The sequence below is a fragment of the Salmo salar genome, chromosome ssa13, assembly GCF_905237065.1.
Source record: "Salmo salar chromosome ssa13, Ssal_v3.1, whole genome shotgun sequence".
Classification (NCBI taxonomy): domain Eukaryota; kingdom Metazoa; phylum Chordata; class Actinopteri; order Salmoniformes; family Salmonidae; genus Salmo; species Salmo salar.
In genome coordinates this window covers 111,493,893-111,512,137 of record NC_059454.1, presented here as the reverse complement: position 1 = coordinate 111,512,137, position 18,245 = coordinate 111,493,893, and the positions used below count along the sequence as shown (strand labels likewise).

The 18,245-nt window shown below is 46.0% G+C and overlaps 1 protein-coding gene across 1 annotated transcript in view; it reads right to left on the bottom strand.

Moving 5' to 3' along the window:
- LOC106568589 (phospholipid phosphatase-related protein type 1) overlaps nt 1-18,245 on the bottom strand; it is a 140,637-nt gene that overhangs the window by 84,098 nt on the left and 38,294 nt on the right. Inside the window, exon 2 of the mRNA XM_045692700.1 lies at nt 7,202-7,290. Coding sequence (XP_045548656.1) covers nt 7,202-7,261 — 60 coding nt within the window. The 5' untranslated portion in view covers nt 7,262-7,290. The remainder of the gene's footprint in view (nt 1-7,201; nt 7,291-18,245) is intronic.

The window sequence follows — 18,245 nt, the reverse complement described above, 5'->3', positions numbered from 1 at the left end:
TTCCTCTCTACCAGCAGAGGTCAGTGTTTAACCATAAACAGTTTCACCAGTTCCTCTCTACCAGCAGAGGTCAGTGTTTAGCCATAAACCGTTTCACTAGTCAAATCATAACAACTAAATTAACATCTCTGCAGAGAAACAAGCATGGCTGACTACAGAATAATAGAGTCTAGGATGGCTGACTATAGAATACTACACTCTAGAATGGCTGACTATAGAATACTACACTCTAGAATGGCTGACTATAGAATACTACACTCTAGAATGGCTGACTATAGAATACTACACTCTAGAATGGCTGACTATAGAATACTACAGTCTAGAATGGCTGACTATAGAATACTACAGTCTAGAATGGCTGACTATAGAATACTACAGTCTAGAATGGCTGACTATAGAATACTACAGTCTAGAATGGCTGACTATAGAATACTACAGTCTAGAATGGCTGACTATAGAATACTACAGTCTGGGATAGCTGACTATAGAATACTACAATCTGGGATGGCTGACTATAGAATACTACAGTCTAGAATGGCTGACTATAGAATACTACAGTCTGGGATGGCTGACTATAGAATAATACAGTCTAGGATGGCTGACTATAGAATACTACAGTCTAGAATGGCTGACTATAGAATACTACAGTCTGGGATGGCTGACTATAGAATAATACAGTCTGGGATGGCTGACTATAGAATAATACAGTCTGGGATGGCTGACTATAGAATAATACAGTCTGGGATGGCTGACTATAGAATACTACAGTCTAGAATGGCTGACTATAGAATACTACAGTCTAGGATGGCTGACTATAGAATAATAGAGTCTGGGATGGCTGACTATAGAATAATACAGTCTGGGATGGCTGACTATAGAATAATAGAGTCTGGGATGGCTGACTATAGAATACTACACTCTAGAATGGCTGACTATAGAATACTACAGTCTGGGATGGCTGACTATAGAATAATAGAGTCTGGGATGGCTGACTATAGAATAATAGAGTCTGGGATGGCTGACTATAGAATAATAGAGTCTGGGATGGCTGACTATAGAATACAACAGTCTAGGATGGCTGACTATAGAATACTACAGTCTAGGATGGCTGACTATAGAATACTACAGTCTGGGATGGCTGACTATAGAATACTACAGTCTGGGATGGCTGACTATAGAATACTACAGTCTGGGATGGCTGACTATAGAATACTACAGTCTAGAATGGCTGACTATAGAATACTACAGTCTGGGATGGCTGACTATAGAATACTACAGTCTGGGATGGCTGACTATACAATACAACAGTCTAGGATGGCTGACTATAGAATACTACAGTCTGGGATGGCTAACTATAGAATACAACAGTCTGGGATGGCTGACTATAGAATAATAGAGTCTGGGATGGCTGACTATAGAATACTACAGTCAGTCTAGGATGGCTGAATATAGAATACTACAGTCTGGGATGGCTGACTATAGAATACTACAGTCTGGGATGGCTGACTATAGAATACTACAGTCTAGAATGGCTGACTATAGAATAATAGAGTCTGGGATGGCTGACTATAGAAAAATAGAGTCTGGGATGGCTGACTATAGAATAATAGAGTTTAGGATGGCTGACTATACAATACAACAGTCTAGGATGGCTGACTATAGAATACTACAGTCTGGGATGGCTGACTATAGAATACTACAGTCTAGAATGGCTGACTATAGAATAATAGAGTCTGGGATGGCTGACTATAGAAAAATAGAGTCTGGGATGGCTGACTATAGAATAATAGAGTCTAGGATGGCTGACTATACAATACAACAGTCTAGGATGGCTGACTATAGAATACTACAGTCTGGGATGGCTGACTATAGAATACTACAGTCTGGGATGGCTAACTATAGAATACTACAGTCTGGGATGGCTGACTATAGAATACTACACAGTCTAGGATGGCTGAATATAGAATACTACAGTCTGGGATAGCTGACTATAGAATACTACAGTCAGTCTAGGATGGCTGACTATAGAATACTACAGTCTGGGATGGCTGACTATAGAATACTACAGTCTGGGATGGCTGACTATAGAATAATAGAGTCTGGGATGGCTGACTATAGAATACTACAGTCTGGGATGGCTAACTATAGAATACTACAGTCTGGGATGGCTGACTATAGAATAATAGAGTCTGGGATGGCTGACTATAGAATACTACAGTCAGTCTAGGATGGCTGAATATAGAATACTACAGTCTGGGATAGCTGACTATAGAATACTACAGTCTAGGATAGCTGACTATACAATACTACAGTCTAGGATGGCTGACTATACAATATTACAATATAGGATGGCTAACTATAGAATACTACAGTCTAGGATCAAAATGTATAGGTTAAGACAAGAGTATTCTAGTATCTCAGAACCTGATTCTACTAATTAGCTGCTAAACAAGACCTTAACTAGCTGAATCAGATATGTTAAATTAGGGTTGGACTGAAAACCTACAGGACGGTAAGATCTCCAGAAAAAAGGTTGGACTGAAAACCTACAGGACAGTAGATCTCCAGGAAGAGGGTTGGACTGAAAACCTACAGGACAGTAGATCTCCAGGAAGAGGGTTGGGCTGAAAACCTACAGGACAGTAGATCTCCAGGAAGAGGGTTGGGCTGAAAACCTACAGGACAGTAGATCTCCAGGAAGAGGGTTGGACTGTAAACCTACAGGACGGTAGATCTCCAGGAAGAGGGTTGGACTGTAAACCTACAGGACGGTAGACCTCCAGGAAGAGGGTTGGACTGTAAACATACAGGACGGTAGACCTCCAGGAAGAGGGTTGGACTGAAAACCTACAGGACGGTAGATCTCCAGGAAGAGGGTTGGACTGTAAACCTACAGGACAGTAGATCTCCAGGAAGAGGGTTGGACTGTAAACCTACAGGACAGTAGATCTCCAGGAAGAGGGTTGGACTGTAAACCTACAGGACTGTAGATCTCCAGGAAGAGGGTTGGACTGTAAACCTACAGGACAGTAGATCTCCAGGAAGAGGGTTGGACTGTAAACCTACAGGACTGTAGATCTCCAGGAAGAGGGTTGGACTGAAAACCTACAGGACGGTAGATCTCCAGGAAGAGGGTTGGACTGTAAACCTACAGGATGGTAGATCTCCAGGAAGAGGGTTGGACTGTAAACATACAGGACGGTAGATCTCCAGGAAGAGGGTTGGACTGTAAACCTACAGGACGGTAGATCTTCAGGAAGAGGGTTAGGCTGCCCTGATATAAAACATTAAAACATGGAATGCCACTCTGCTTAGCACTGAACAGTAAGGATAAGTAGAAGCAACTTAGCCAAGTAGGCTCAGTGTGTTGTGTAGAGTGTATTCCAGGAATAGCTCAGTGTGTTGTGTAGAGTGTATTCCAGGAATAGCTCAGTGTGTTGTGTAGAGTGTATTCCAGGAATAGATCAGTGTGTTGCTCAGCGTTTTGCATTTATATTTTTGTTCAATATATAAATACAGCATCAGTCAACAGATTGGACACACCTACTCATTCAAAGGTTTGTCTTTATTTCTACTATTTTCTACAGTGCCTTGCAAAAGTATTCATCCCCCTTGGCATTTTCCCTATTTTGTTGCATTACAACCTGTAATTTAAATTGATTTTTTATTTGGATTTCATGTAATGGACATACACAAAATAGTCCAAATTGGTGAAGTGAAATGGAAAAAAATAATTATAAATTTTTTTTACTGAAAAGTGGTGTGTGTATATGTATTCACCCCCTTTGCTATGAAGCCCCTAAATAAGATCTGGTGCAACCAATTACCTTCAGAAGTTACATAACAATGATCTGTCACACGATCTGTCACATGATCTCAGTATATATACACCTGTTCTGAAAGGCCCCAGAGTCTGCAACACCACAAAGCAAGGGGCACCACCAAGCAAGCAGCAGCATGAAGACCAAGGAGCTCTCCAAACAGGTCAGGGACAAAGTTGTGGAGAAGTACAGATCAGGGTTGGGTTATAAAAAATATTAGAAACTTTGAACATCCCACGGAGCACCATTAAATCTGTTATTAAAAAATGGAAAGAATATGGCACCACAACAAACCTGCCAAGAGAGGGCCGCCCACCAAAACTCACGGACCAGGCAAGGAGGGAATTAATCAGAGAGGCAACAAAGAGACCAAAGATAAACCTGAAGGAGCTGCAAAGCTCCACAGTGGAGATTGGAGTATCTGTCCATAGGACCATTTTTAGCCGTACACTCCACAGAGCTGGGCTTTAGAGAAGAGTGGGCAGAAAAAAATTTAAATACACGTTTGGTGTTTGCCAAAAAGGCATGTGGGAGACTCCCAAAACATATGGAAGAAGGTATTCTGGTCAGATGAGACTAAAATAGAGCTATATGGCCATCAAGGAATATGCTATGTCTGGCACAAACCCAACACCTCTCATCACCCCGAGAATACCATCCCCACAGTGAAGCATGGTGGTGGCAGCATCATGCTGTGGGGAAGTGTTTCCATCGGCAGGGACTGGGAAACTGGTCAGAATTGAAGGAATGATGGATGATGCTAAATACAGTGAAATTCTTGAGGGAAACCGGTTCCAGACTTCCAGAGATTTGAGACTGGGACGGAGGTTCACCTTCCAGCAGGACAATGACCCTAAGCATACTGCTATAGCGACACTCTAATGGTTTAAGGGGAAACATTTAAATGTCTTGGAATGGCCTAGTCAAAGCCCAGACCTCAATCCAATTGAGAATCTGTGGTATGACTTAAAGATTGCTGTATACCAGCGGAACCCATCCAACTTGAAGGAGCTGGAGCAGTTTTGCCTTGAAGAATGGGCAAAAATCCCCGTGGCTAGATGTGCCAAGCTTATAGAGACATACCCCAAGAGACTTGCAGCTGGAATTGCTGCAAAAGGAGGCTCTACAAAGTATTGACTTTGGGGGGGGAATAGTTATGCACACTCAAGTTTTCAGTTTTTTTTTATTTTTCTTGTTTGTTTCACAATAAAAAATATGTTGCATCTTTAAAGTGGAAGGCCTGTTGTGTAAATCAAATGTTAAAAACCCCCCAAAAATCAATTTTAATTCCAGGTTATAAGGCAACAAAATAGGAAAAATGGCAATGGGGTGAATACTTTCGCAAGCCACTGTACATTGTAGAGTAATATTGAAGACATCAAAACTATGAAATAACACATATGAAATCATGTAGTAAGCAAAAAAAGTGTTAAACAAATTCAAATATATTTTTATATTCTTCAAAGTAGCCAGCCTTTGCCTTGATGACAGCTTTGCACACTCTTGACATTCTCTCTACCAGCTTCACAAGTCCTCAACCACTACCCTAAGGACCCTAACCCTAAGGGCCCTGGTCAAAAGTAGAGCAGAAACGTGTAGACGCTTCACAAGTCCTCAACTGGCAGCTTCATTAAATAGTACCCGTAAAACACCAGTCTCAACGTCAACAGCGAACAGCGAACTCCGGGATGCCTTCTAAGCAGTGCGACATCTTTTTCACATAGAGTTAATCAGGCTTTTGATTGTGGCCTGTGAAATGTTGTCCCACTAATATATATCACCCTCCTCCTATCCCCTGACACAGAGCCTCACTATATAATAACCTAGTTGCCTACTCACAGTATCTATAGCTTGGTAAACACAGCTATGGAAAGATGACAGAGAGGAAACAGAAGATTTAGAGAGACAGAGAGAGAGAGAGAAAGAGAGGAGGGGTGAGAGTGAGAGAGAGAGAGAGAGAGAGAGAGAGAGAGAGGAGGGGTGAGAGAGGGTGAGAGAGAGAGAGGAGTGAGCGAGGGTGAGAGAGAGGGTGAGAGAGAGAGACAGAGAGGAGTGAGAGGCGGTGGGGGGAGAGAGAGGGTGAGAGAGAGAGACAGAGAGAGACAGGAGTGAGAGAGAGGGTGAGAGAGAGGGTGAGAGAGAGAGACAGAGGAGTGAGAGGCGGTGGGGGGGAGAGAGAGGGTGAGAGAGAGAGACAGAGAGAGACAGGAGTGAGAGAGAGGGTGAGAGAGAGAGACAGAGGAGTGAGAGGCGGTGGGGGGAGAGAGAGGGTGAGAGAGAGAGACAGAGAGAGACAGGAGTGAGAGAGAGGGTGAGAGAGAGAGACAGAGGAGTGAGAGGCGGTGGGGGGAGAGAGATACAAAAGAGGTGGAGAGGAAAGAAAGAGGGTAAAAGGGAGAAGGAGAGCGAGAGAGAAGGAAGAGAGGAGACAGAGGGGGAGGGAGAGAGGAAAGGAGGGAGAGAGGGGGAGGGAGGAGATAGTGAGAGGGTGGATAGGAGATAGAGAGAGGGTGGATAGGAGATAGAGAGAGGGTGGATAGGAGATAGAGAGAGGGTGGATAGGAGATAGAGAGAGGGTGGATAGGAGATAGAGAGAGGGTGGATAGGAGATAGAGAGAGGGTGGATAGGAGATAGGGCAGAAGGGAGAAGAGGACATATCGAGAGGGGGAGGGAGATGCGGAGGGAGGAGAGAGAGTGTGAATTGAGACAGAGAAAAGAGAAAATAATTGACAGAATTGTGAATGCGATACGCAAAGCATGCCGTTCTTCTCCAAGCCAAAGGCTTTGATGTACAGCGTCTCAAGATGGTTCGCTGTGATTAAAAGGCTTTGGCAGAACTGTTAATTAAATATGGAGCTGGGGCTGAAAACATTGTCTCAAACAGACACAAAGAGAGAGAGAGAGGGGTGATAGAGAGAGAGGGTGAGAGAGAGGAGGGGTGAGAGAGAGGAGGGGTGAGAGAGGGTGAGCGAGAGGGTGAGAGAGAGAGCGAGAGCGAGAAAGAGGGGGGTGAGAGAGAGGGGAGGGGTGAGAAAGAGAGCGAGAGGGAGATGGTGAGAGTGTTCCTAAATCGACTTCACTCTCTACATGTGCAAGAAATATTATAATACCAAACACACACACACACACACACACACACACACACACACACACACACACACACACACACACACACACACACACACACACACACACACACACACACACACACACACACACACACACACACACACTGAGACAGATAGTCTTACCTCTATGATCACTGTTCTACCTGTCATTAGGGTAACAACCAGACAGACGGACAGATAGTCTTACCTCTATGATCACTGTACTACCTGTCATTAGGGTAACAACCAGACAGACGGACAGATAGTCTTACCTCTACGAAGATGAAACAGGGGATGATTGAGTAACTGCGCTGTGTGTTGTCAGAAGCCATGTTCTCTCAGCCGGAGACAGATCCTCAGTCTACAAGAGGAAAAGGAGGAGACTGTTAATATGCACAGATATTGGACTCTGATTCCCATTCCTGGAGTCGGGAATTAATCTCAAGACATAAGCTGATTGGACAAGACAAAGAGGGACAAAAACACATTCAGACAGGATAGAGGGGCTTCATGGATAGGACAGAGGGGCTTCATGGATAGGATAGAGGGGCTTCATGGATAGGATAGAGGGGCTTCATGGATAGGATAGAGGGGCTTCATGGATAGGATAGAGGGGCTTCATGGATAGGATAGAGGGGCTTCATGGATAGGATAGAGGGGCTTCATGGATAGGATAGAGGGGCTTCATGGATAGGATAGAGGGGCTTCACTCCTCTCCTGCTGTATACATAGATGATTAACCTAACAGACTAGTCGACTCTTGAAATCAATTCACGGCTCCAGAAACTTAGGAATCAGAATGGACACCAACATATACTCTCTACATTTCCTCTCCTTCTCTCACTGAGAAAACAGAGCTGATGATAGGGTGGAGGAATACAGGACAGGAAGAGGACTGATGATAGGGTGGAGGAATACAGGACAGGAAGAGGGCTGATAATGGGTGGAGGAATACAGGACAGGAAGAGGGCTGATGATAGGGTGGAGGAATACAGGACAGGAAGAGGACTGATGATAGGGTGGAGGAATACAGGACAGGAAGAGGGCTGATGATAGGGTGGAGGAATACAGGACAGGAAGAGGGCTGATGATAGGGTGGAGGAATACAGGACAGGAAGAGGACTGATGATGGGTGGAGGAATACAGGACAGGAAGAGGAGAGAGAAGAGAACAGAGACCTGACATGACTGAGTGATGTGATATCTATTGTGGAAGCTAAAGAGATCTAACATGAGAGAGGCTGTGATTGATTCCACACACACACACACACACACACACACACACACACACACACACACACACACACACACACACACACACACACACACACACACACACACACACACACACACACACACACACACACACACACACACACACACACACACACACACACACACACACACACACACGAGAGGAAATGCCTTATACCTCAGTCTGTTGTTATACAACGGCTGGGTCTAATCCTGAATGCTGATTGGTTATAACCCCATTCCAGCCAATGTCTATCCAACAAGTTACCACCAGCTAAATCTATGACGTTAAAATGCCCAGCCAGACCATCTATAAACTTGTAAAACTGTAAAAAGCATCTAGACATTATCTCCCATTTCTTTTAGACTTGCAAATGGTTTCCAACAGCGGAGATTCGTATAAATCTGTAAAAAATGTCCCTCTGACATCTCCAACATTGTTTCAGTATTGAAATTGGATCTCCAGCTGTCCCAGAGTAATGAACGTGTCGGGGTTGGGAGTCGGGACGAGACAGACAAGCAGGCAGCTTTTCTCAACCAGTCGAAATCATGAATGAGCATCATTTTTATAGATATATACAAATACATGTCAATAGAAAACAGGTCAAACGAAATGAAGTGCAGCTAGTTTACAGTCTTTCCAGCTTCAGTTTGAAGTGGTGTTGTTGGCTGTGTTGTTGGCTGTGTTGATGGCTGTGCTGTTGGCTGTGTTGATGGCTGTGCTGTTGGCCGTGATGATGGCTGTGTTGTTGGCTGTGTTGATGGCTGTGTTGATGGCTGTGTTGATGGCTGTGCTGTTGGCTGTGCTGTTGGCTGTGTTGATGGCTGTGTTGATGGCTGTGTTGATGGCTGTGCTGTTGGCTGTGCTGTTGGCTGTGTTGATGGCTGTGCTGTTGGCCGTGTTGATGGCTGTGCTGTTGGCTGTGTTGATGGCTGTGTTGATGGCTGTGCTGTTGGCTGTGCTGTTGGCTGTGTTGATGGCTGTGCTGTTGGCCGTGTTGATGGCTGTGCTGTTGGCTGTGTTGATGGCTGTGTTGTTGGCTGTGTTGATGGCTGTGTTGTTGGCTAGCTCCTCTGAACAGAGGAGTGAGAACATTTTCTATGCCAAGCGAAATCGCACCTCATTAGCTGATTGTTAAAGATGTGTCCAAATAAATGTCTTTAGAAAACAGCTTAAACAAATGAAAATGCAGCTAATTTGCTATTTTCCTGGCTGCACTGTTTGACGTGACTGTGTTAGCCAAAGTTGGCTAGCCAGTATGGCTATGTAACATTTAGAACGAACGACATGGAAGCGTCCATAGAAACAGAACAAAAAGACTGAACGACTGGGTCGCGTCTCTGGCAACCGAAACGATAGACTGAATGACCCTCGAAGCCGGTGATTGGAGGATATATTGGCACGGTGCCTAACAACACTAATGTCAATATATAAATATATATAAATAAATATATATATATAAAAAAACACCATCTTCTCTGGAATTATCACTTAATTGTCACACTAAAACAAACACAAGGTGATGATTGCAGTAAACTACATCCACAGGTCTGAGTCTCTTAATGTCTACAGATTAAACTACATCCACAGGTCTGAGTCCCTTAATGACTACAGATTAAACTACATCCACAGGTCTGAGTCTCTCAATGTCTACAGATTAAACTACAGCCACAGGTCTGAGTCCCTTAATGACTACAGATTAAACTACATCCACAGGTCTGAGTCTCTCAATGTCTACAGATTAAACTACATCCACAGGTCTGAGTCCCTTAATGACTACAGATTAAACTACATCCACAGGTCTGAGTCCCTCAATGTCTACAGATTAAACTACATCCACAGGTCTGAGTCCCTTAATGACTACAGATTAAACTACATCCACAGGTCTGAGTCCCTTAATGACTACAGATTAAACTACATCCACAGGTCTGAGTCTCTCAATGTCTACAGATTAAACTACATCCACAGGTCTGAGTCCCTTAATGACTACAGATTAAACTACATCCACAGGTCTGAGTATCGCAATATTTTTTCCATGGACAAAATGAAAACACGAAGCAGACCTTTTTCTTTGGTCCTTTACAAACCTGCTGTATGTAAAACAACAGAAATAACCTGTCTGGGCTAGGGGGCAGTAATAAACAGGGAAATAACCTCTCTGGGCTAGGGGGCAGTAATAAACAGGGAAATAACCTGTCTGGGCTAGGGGGCAGTAATAAACAGGGAAATAACCTCTCTGGGCTAGGGGGCAGTAATAAACAGGGAAATAACCTCTCTGGGCTAGGGGGCAGTAATAAACAGGGAAATAACCTCTCTGGGCTAGGGGGCAGTAATAAACAGGGAAATAACCTCTCTGGGCTAGGGGGCAGTAATAAACAGGGAAATAACCTCTCTGGGCTAGGGGGCAGTAATAAACAGGGAAATAACCTGTCTGGGCTAGGGGGGCAGTAATAAACAGGGAAATAACCTCTCTGGGCTAGGGGGCAGTAATAAACAGGGAAATAACCTCTCTGGGACTAGGGGGCAGTAATAAACAGGGAAATAACCTCTCTGGGCTAGGGGGCAGTAATAAACAGGGAAATAACCTCTCTGGGCTAGGGGGCAGTAATAAACAGGGAAATAACCTCTCTGGGCTAGGGGGCAGTAATAAACAGGGAAATAACCTCTCTGGGCTAGGGGGCAGTAATAAACAGGGAAATAACCTCTCTGGGCTAGGGGGCAGTAATAAACAGGGAAATAACCTCTCTGGGCTAGGGGGCAGTAATAAACAGGGAAATAACCTCTCTGGGCTAGGGGGCAGTAATAAACAGGGAAATAACCTCTCTGGGCTAGGGGGCAGTAATAAACAGGGAAATAACCTGTCTGGGCTAGGGGGCAGTAATAAACAGGGAAATAACCTCTCTGGGCTAGGGGGCAGTAATAAACAGGGAAATAACCTCTCTGGGCTAGGGGGCAGTAATAAACAGGGAAATAACCTCTCTGGGCTAGGGGGCAGTAATAAACAGGGAAATAACCTCTCTGGGCTAGGGGGCAGTAATAAACAGAGAAATAACCTCTCTGGGCTAGGGGGCAGTAATAAACAGGGAAATAACCTCTCTGGGCTAGGGGGCAGTAATAAACAGGGAAATAACCTCTCTGGGCTAGGGGGCAGTAATAAACAGGGAAATAACCTGTCTGGGCTAGGGGGCAGTAATAAACAGGGAAATAACCTCTCTGGGCTAGGGGGCAGTAATAAACAGGGAAATAACCTCTCTGGGCTAGGGGGCAGTAATAAACAGGGAAATAACCTCTCTGGGCTAGGGGGGCAGTAATAAACAGGGAAATAACCTCTCTGGGCTAGGGGGCAGTAATAAACAGGGAAATAACCTCTCTGGGCTAGGGGGCAGTAATAAACAGGGAAATAACCTCTCTGGGCTAGGGGGCAGTAATAAACAGGGAAATAACCTCTCTGGGCTAGGGGGAAGTAATAAACAGGGAAATAACCTGTCTGGGCTAGGGGGCAGTAATAAACAGGGAAATAACCTCTCTGGGCTAGGGGGCAGTAATAAACAGGGAAATAACCTCTCTGGGCTAGGGGGCAGTAATAAACAGGGAAATAACCTCTCTGGGCTAGGGGGCAGTAATAAACAGGGAAATAACCTCTCTGGGCTAGGGGGGCAGTAATAAACAGGGAAATAACCTCTCTGGGCTAGGGGGCAGTAATAAACAGGGAAATAACCTCTCTGGGCTAGGGGGCAGTAATAAACAGGGAAATAACCTCTCTGGGCTAGGGGGCAGTAATAAACAGGGAAATAACCTCTCTGGGCTAGGGGGCAGTAATAAACAGGGAAATAACCTCTCTGGGCTAGGGGGCAGTAATAAACAGGGAAATAACCTCTCTGGGCTAGGGGGCAGTAATAAACAGGGAAATAACCTCTCTGGGCTAGGGGGCAGTAATAAACAGGGAAATAACCTCTCTGGGCTAGGGGGCAGTAATAAACAGGGAAATAACCTCTCTGGGCTAGGGGGCAGTAATAAACAGGGAAATAACCTCTCTGGGCTAGGGGGCAGTAATAAACAGGGAAATAACCTCTCTGGGCTAGGGGGCAGTAATAAACAGGGAAATAACCTCTCTGGGCTAGGGGGCAGTAATAAACAGGGAAATAACCTCTCTGGGCTAGGGGGCAGTAATAAACAGGGAAATAACCTCTCTGGGCTAGGGGGCAGTAATAAACAGGGAAATAACCTCTCTGGGCTAGGGGGCAGTAATAAACAGGGAAATAACCTCTCTGGGCTAGGGGGCAGTAATAAACAGGGAAATAACCTCTCTGGGCTAGGGGGCAGTAATAAACAGGGAAATAACCTCTCTGGGCTAGGGGGCAGTAATAAACAGGGAAATAACCTCTCTGGGCTAGGGGGCAGTAATAAACAGGGAAATAACCTCTCTGGGCTAGGGGGCAGTAATAAACAGGGAAATAACCTCTCTGGGCTAGGGGGCAGTAATAAACAGGGAAATAACCTGTCTGGGCTAGGGGGGCAGTAATAAACAGGGAAATAACCTCTCTGGGCTAGGGGGCAGTAATAAACAGGGAAATAACCTCTCTGGGCTAGGGGGCAGTAATAAACAGGGAAATAACCTCTCTGGGCTAGGGGGCAGTAATAAACAGGGAAATAACCTCTCTGGGCTAGGGGGCAGTAATAAACAGGGAAATAACCTCTCTGGGCTAGGGGGCAGTAATAAACAGGGAAATAACCTCTCTGGGCTAGGGGGGCAGTAATAAACAGGGAAATAACCTCTCTGGGCTAGGGGGCAGTAATAAACAGGGAAATAACCTCTCTGGGCTAGGGGGCAGTAATAAACAGGGAAATAACCTCTCTGGGCTAGGGGGCAGTAATAAACAGGGAAATAACCTCTCTGGGCTAGGGGCAGTAATAAACAGGGAAATAACCTCTCTGGGCTAGGGGGCAGTAATAAACAGGGAAATAACCTCTCTGGGCTAGGGGGCAGTAATAAACAGGGAAATAACCTCTCTGGGCTAGGGGGCAGTAATAAACAGGGAAATAACCTCTCTGGGCTAGGGGGCAGTAATAAACAGGGAAATAACCTCTCTGGGCTAGGGGGCAGTAATAAACAGGGAAATAACCTCTCTGGGCTAGGGGGCAGTAATAAACAGGGAAATAACCTCTCTGGGCTAGGGGGCAGTAATAAACAGGGAAATAACCTCTCTGGGCTAGGGGGCAGTAATAAACAGGGAAATAACCTCTCTGGGCTAGGGGCAGTAATAAACAGGGAAATAACCTCTCTGGGCTAGGGGGCAGTAATAAACAGGGAAATAACCTCTCTGGGCTAGGGGGCAGTAATAAACAGGGAAATAACCTCTCTGGGCTAGGGGGCAGTAATAAACAGGGAAATAACCTCTCTGGGCTAGGGGGCAGTAATAAACAGGGAAATAACCTCTCTGGGCTAGGGGCAGTAATAAACAGGGAAATAACCTCTCTGGGCTAGGGGGCAGTAATAAACAGGGAAATAACCTCTCTGGGCTAGGGGGGCAGTAATAAACAGGGAAATAACCTCTCTGGGCTAGGGGGCAGTAATAAACAGGGAAATAACCTCTCTGGGCTAGGGGCAGTAATAAACAGGGAAATAACCTCTCTGGGCTAGGGGGCAGTAATAAACAGGGAAATAACCTCTCTGGGCTAGGGGGCAGTAATAAACAGGGAAATAACCTCTCTGGGCTAGGGGGCAGTAATAAACAGGGAAATAACCTCTCTGGGCTAGGGGCAGTAATAAACAGGGAAATAACCTCTCTGGGCTAGGGGGCAGTAATAAACAGGGAAATAACCTCTCTGGGCTAGGGGGCAGTAATAAACAGGGAAATAACCTCTCTGGGCTAGGGGGCAGTAATAAACAGGGAAATAACCTCTCTGGGCTAGGGGGCAGTAATAAACAGGGAAATAACCTCTCTGGGCTAGGGGGCAGTAATAAACAGGGAAATAACCTCTCTGGGCTAGGGGGCAGTAATAAACAGGGAAATAACCTCTCTGGGCTAGGGGGCAGTAATAAACAGGGAAATAACCTCTCTGGGCTAGGGGGCAGTAATAAACAGGGAAATAACCTCTCTGGGCTAGGGGGCAGTAATAAACAGGGAAATAACCTCTCTGGGCTAGGGGGCAGTAATAAACAGGGAAATAACCTCTCTGGGCTAGGGGGCAGTAATAAACAGGGAAATAACCTCTCTGGGCTAGGGGGCAGTAATAAACAGGGAAATAACCTCTCTGGGCTAGGGGGCAGTAATAAACAGGGAAATAACCTCTCTGGGCTAGGGGGCAGTAATAAACAGGGAAATAACCTCTCTGGGCTAGGGGGCAGTAATAAACAGGGAAATAACCTCTCTGGGCTAGGGGGCAGTAATAAACAGGGAAATAACCTCTCTGGGCTAGGGGGCAGTAATAAACAGGGAAATAACCTCTCTGGGCTAGGGGGCAGTAATAAACAGGGAAATAACCTCTCTGGGCTAGGGGGCAGTAATAAACAGGGAAATAACCTCTCTGGGCTAGGGGGCAGTAATAAACAGGGAAATAACCTCTCTGGGCTAGGGGGCAGTAATAAACAGGGAAATAACCTCTCTGGGCTAGGGGGCAGTAATAAACAGGGAAATAACCTCTCTGGGCTAGGGGGCAGTAATAAACAGGGAAATAACCTCTCTGGGCTAGGGGGCAGTAATAAACAGGGAAATAACCTCTCTGGGCTAGGGGGGCAGTAATAAACAGGGAAATAACCTCTCTGGGCTAGGGGGCAGTAATAAACAGGGAAATAACCTCTCTGGGCTAGGGGGCAGTAATAAACAGGGAAATAACCTCTCTGGGCTAGGGGGCAGTAATAAACAGGGAAATAACCTCTCTGGGCTAGGGGGCAGTAATAAACAGGGAAATAACCTCTCTGGGCTAGGGGGCAGTAATAAACAGGGAAATAACCTCTCTGGGCTAGGGGGCAGTAATAAACAGGGAAATAACCTCTCTGGGCTAGGGGGCAGTAATAAACAGGGAAATAACCTCTCTGGGCTAGGGGGCAGTAATAAACAGGGAAATAACCTCTCTGGGCTAGGGGGCAGTAATAAACAGGGAAATAACCTCTCTGGGCTAGGGGGCAGTAATAAACAGGGAAATAACCTCTCTGGGCTAGGGGGCAGTAATAAACAGGGAAATAACCTCTCTGGGCTAGGGGGCAGTAATAAACAGGGAAATAACCTCTCTGGGCTAGGGGCAGTAATAAACAGGGAAATAACCTCTCTGGGCTAGGGGGCAGTAATAAACAGGGAAATAACCTCTCTGGGCTAGGGGGCAGTAATAAACAGGGAAATAACCTCTCTGGGCTAGGGGGCAGTAATAAACAGGGAAATAACCTCTCTGGGCTAGGGGGCAGTAATAAACAGGGAAATAACCTCTCTGGGCTAGGGGGGCAGTAATAAACAGGGAAATAACCTCTCTGGGCTAGGGGGCAGTAATAAACAGGGAAATAACCTCTCTGGGCTAGGGGCAGTAATAAACAGGGAAATAACCTCTCTGGGCTAGGGGGCAGTAATAAACAGGGAAATAACCTCTCTGGGCTAGGGGGGCAGTAATAAACAGGGAAATAACCTCTCTGGGCTAGGGGGCAGTAATAAACAGGGAAATAACCTCTCTGGGCTAGGGGGCAGTAATAAACAGGGGAAATAACCTCTCTGGGCTAGGGGGGCAGTAATAAACAGGGAAATAACCTCTCTGGGCTAGGGGGCAGTAATAAACAGGGAAATAACCTCTCTGGGCTAGGGGGGCAGTAATAAACAGGGAAATAACCTCTCTGGGCTAGGGGGCAGTAATAAACAGGGAAATAACCTCTCTGGGCTAGGGGGCAGTAATAAACAGGGAAATAACCTCTCTGGGCTAGGGGGCAGTAATAAACAGGGAAATAACCTCTCTGGGCTAGGGGGCAGTAATAAACAGGGAAATAACCTCTCTGGGCTAGGGGGCAGTAATAAACAGGGAAATAACCTCTCTGGGCTAGGGGGCAGTAATAAACAGGGAAATAACCTCTCTGGGCTAGGGGGCAGTAATAAACAGGGAAATAACCTCTCTGGGCTAGGGGGCAGTAATAAACAGGGAAATAACCTCTCTGGGCTAGGGGGCAGTAATAAACAGGGAAATAACCTCTCTGGGCTAGGGGGCAGTAATAAACAGGGAAATAACCTCTCTGGGCTAGGGGGCAGTAATAAACAGGGAAATAACCTCTCTGGGCTAGGGGGCAGTAATAAACAGGGAAATAACCTCTCTGGGCTAGGGGGCAGTAATAAACAGGGAAATAACCTCTCTGGGCTAGGGGGCAGTAATAAACAGGGAAATAACCTCTCTGGGCTAGGGGGCAGTAATAAACAGGGAAATAACCTCTCTGGGCTAGGGGGCAGTAATAAACAGGGAAATAACCTCTCTGGGCTAGGGGGCAGTAATAAACAGGGAAATAACCTCTCTGGGCTAGGGGGGCAGTAATAAACAGGGAAATAACCTCTCTGGGCTAGGGGGCAGTAATAAACAGGGAAATAACCTCTCTGGGCTAGGGGGCAGTAATAAACAGGGAAATAACCTCTCTGGGCTAGGGGGGCAGTAATAAACAGGGAAATAACCTCTCTGGGCTAGGGGGGCAGTAATAAACAGGGAAATAACCTCTCTGGGCTAGGGGGCAGTAATAAACAGGGAAATAACCTCTCTGGGCTAGGGGGCAGTAATAAACAGGGAAATAACCTGTCTGGGCTAGGGGGCAGTAATAAACAGGGAAATAACCTCTCTGGGCTAGGGGGCAGTAATAAACAGGGAAATAACCTCTCTGGGCTAGGGGGCAGTAATAAACAGGGAAATAACCTCTCTGGGCTAGGGGGCAGTAATAAACAGGGAAATAACCTCTCTGGGCTAGGGGGCAGTAATAAACAGGGAAATAACCTCTCTGGGCTAGGGGGGCAGTAATAAACAGGGAAATAACCTCTCTGGGCTAGGGGGCAGTAATAAACAGGGAAATAACCTCTCTGGGCTAGGGGGCAGTAATAAACAGGGAAATAACCTCTCTGGGCTAGGGGGCAGTAATAAACAGGGAAATAACCTCTCTGGGCTAGGGGGCAGTAATAAACAGGGAAATAACCTCTCTGGGCTAGGGGGCAGTAATAAACAGGGAAATAACCTCTCTGGGCTAGGGGGCAGTAATAAACAGGGAAATAACCTCTCTGGGCTAGGGGGCAGTAATAAACAGGGAAATAACCTCTCTGGGCTAGGGGGCAGTAATAAACAGGGAAATAACCTCTCTGGGCTAGGGGGCAGTAATAAACAGGGAAATAACCTGTCTGGGCTAGGGGGCAGTAATAAACAGGGAAATAACCTCTCTGGGCTAGGGGGCAGTAATAAACAGGGAAATAACCTCTCTGGGCTAGGGGGCAGTAATAAACAGGGAAATAACCTCTCTGGGCTAGGGGGCAGTAATAAACAGGGAAATAACCTCTCTGGGCTAGGGGGCAGTAATAAACAGGGAAATAACCTGTCTGGGCTAGGGGGCAGTAATAAACAGGGAAATAACCTCTCTGGGCTAGGGGGCAGTAATAAACAGGGAAATAAGCTCTCTGGGCTAGGGGGCAGTAATAAACAGGGAAATAACCTCTCTGGGCTAGGGGGCAGTAATAAACAGGGAAATAACCTCTCTGGGCTAGGGGGCAGTAATAAACAGGAAATAACCTCTCTGGGCTAGGGGGCAGTAATAAACAGGGAAATAACCTGTCTGGGCTAGGGGGCAGTAATAAACAGGGAAATAACCTCTCTGGGCTAGGGGGCAGTAATAAACAGGGAAATAACCTCTCTGGGCTAGGGGGCAGTAATAAACAGGGAAATAACCTCTCTGGGCTAGGGGGCAGTAATAAACAGGGAAATAACCTCTCTGGGCTAGGGGGCAGTAATAAACAGGGAAATAACCTCTCTGGGCTAGGGGGCAGTAATAAACAGGGAAATAACCTCTCTGGGCTAGGGGGCAGTAATAAACAGGGAAATAACCTCTCTGGGACTAGGGGGCAG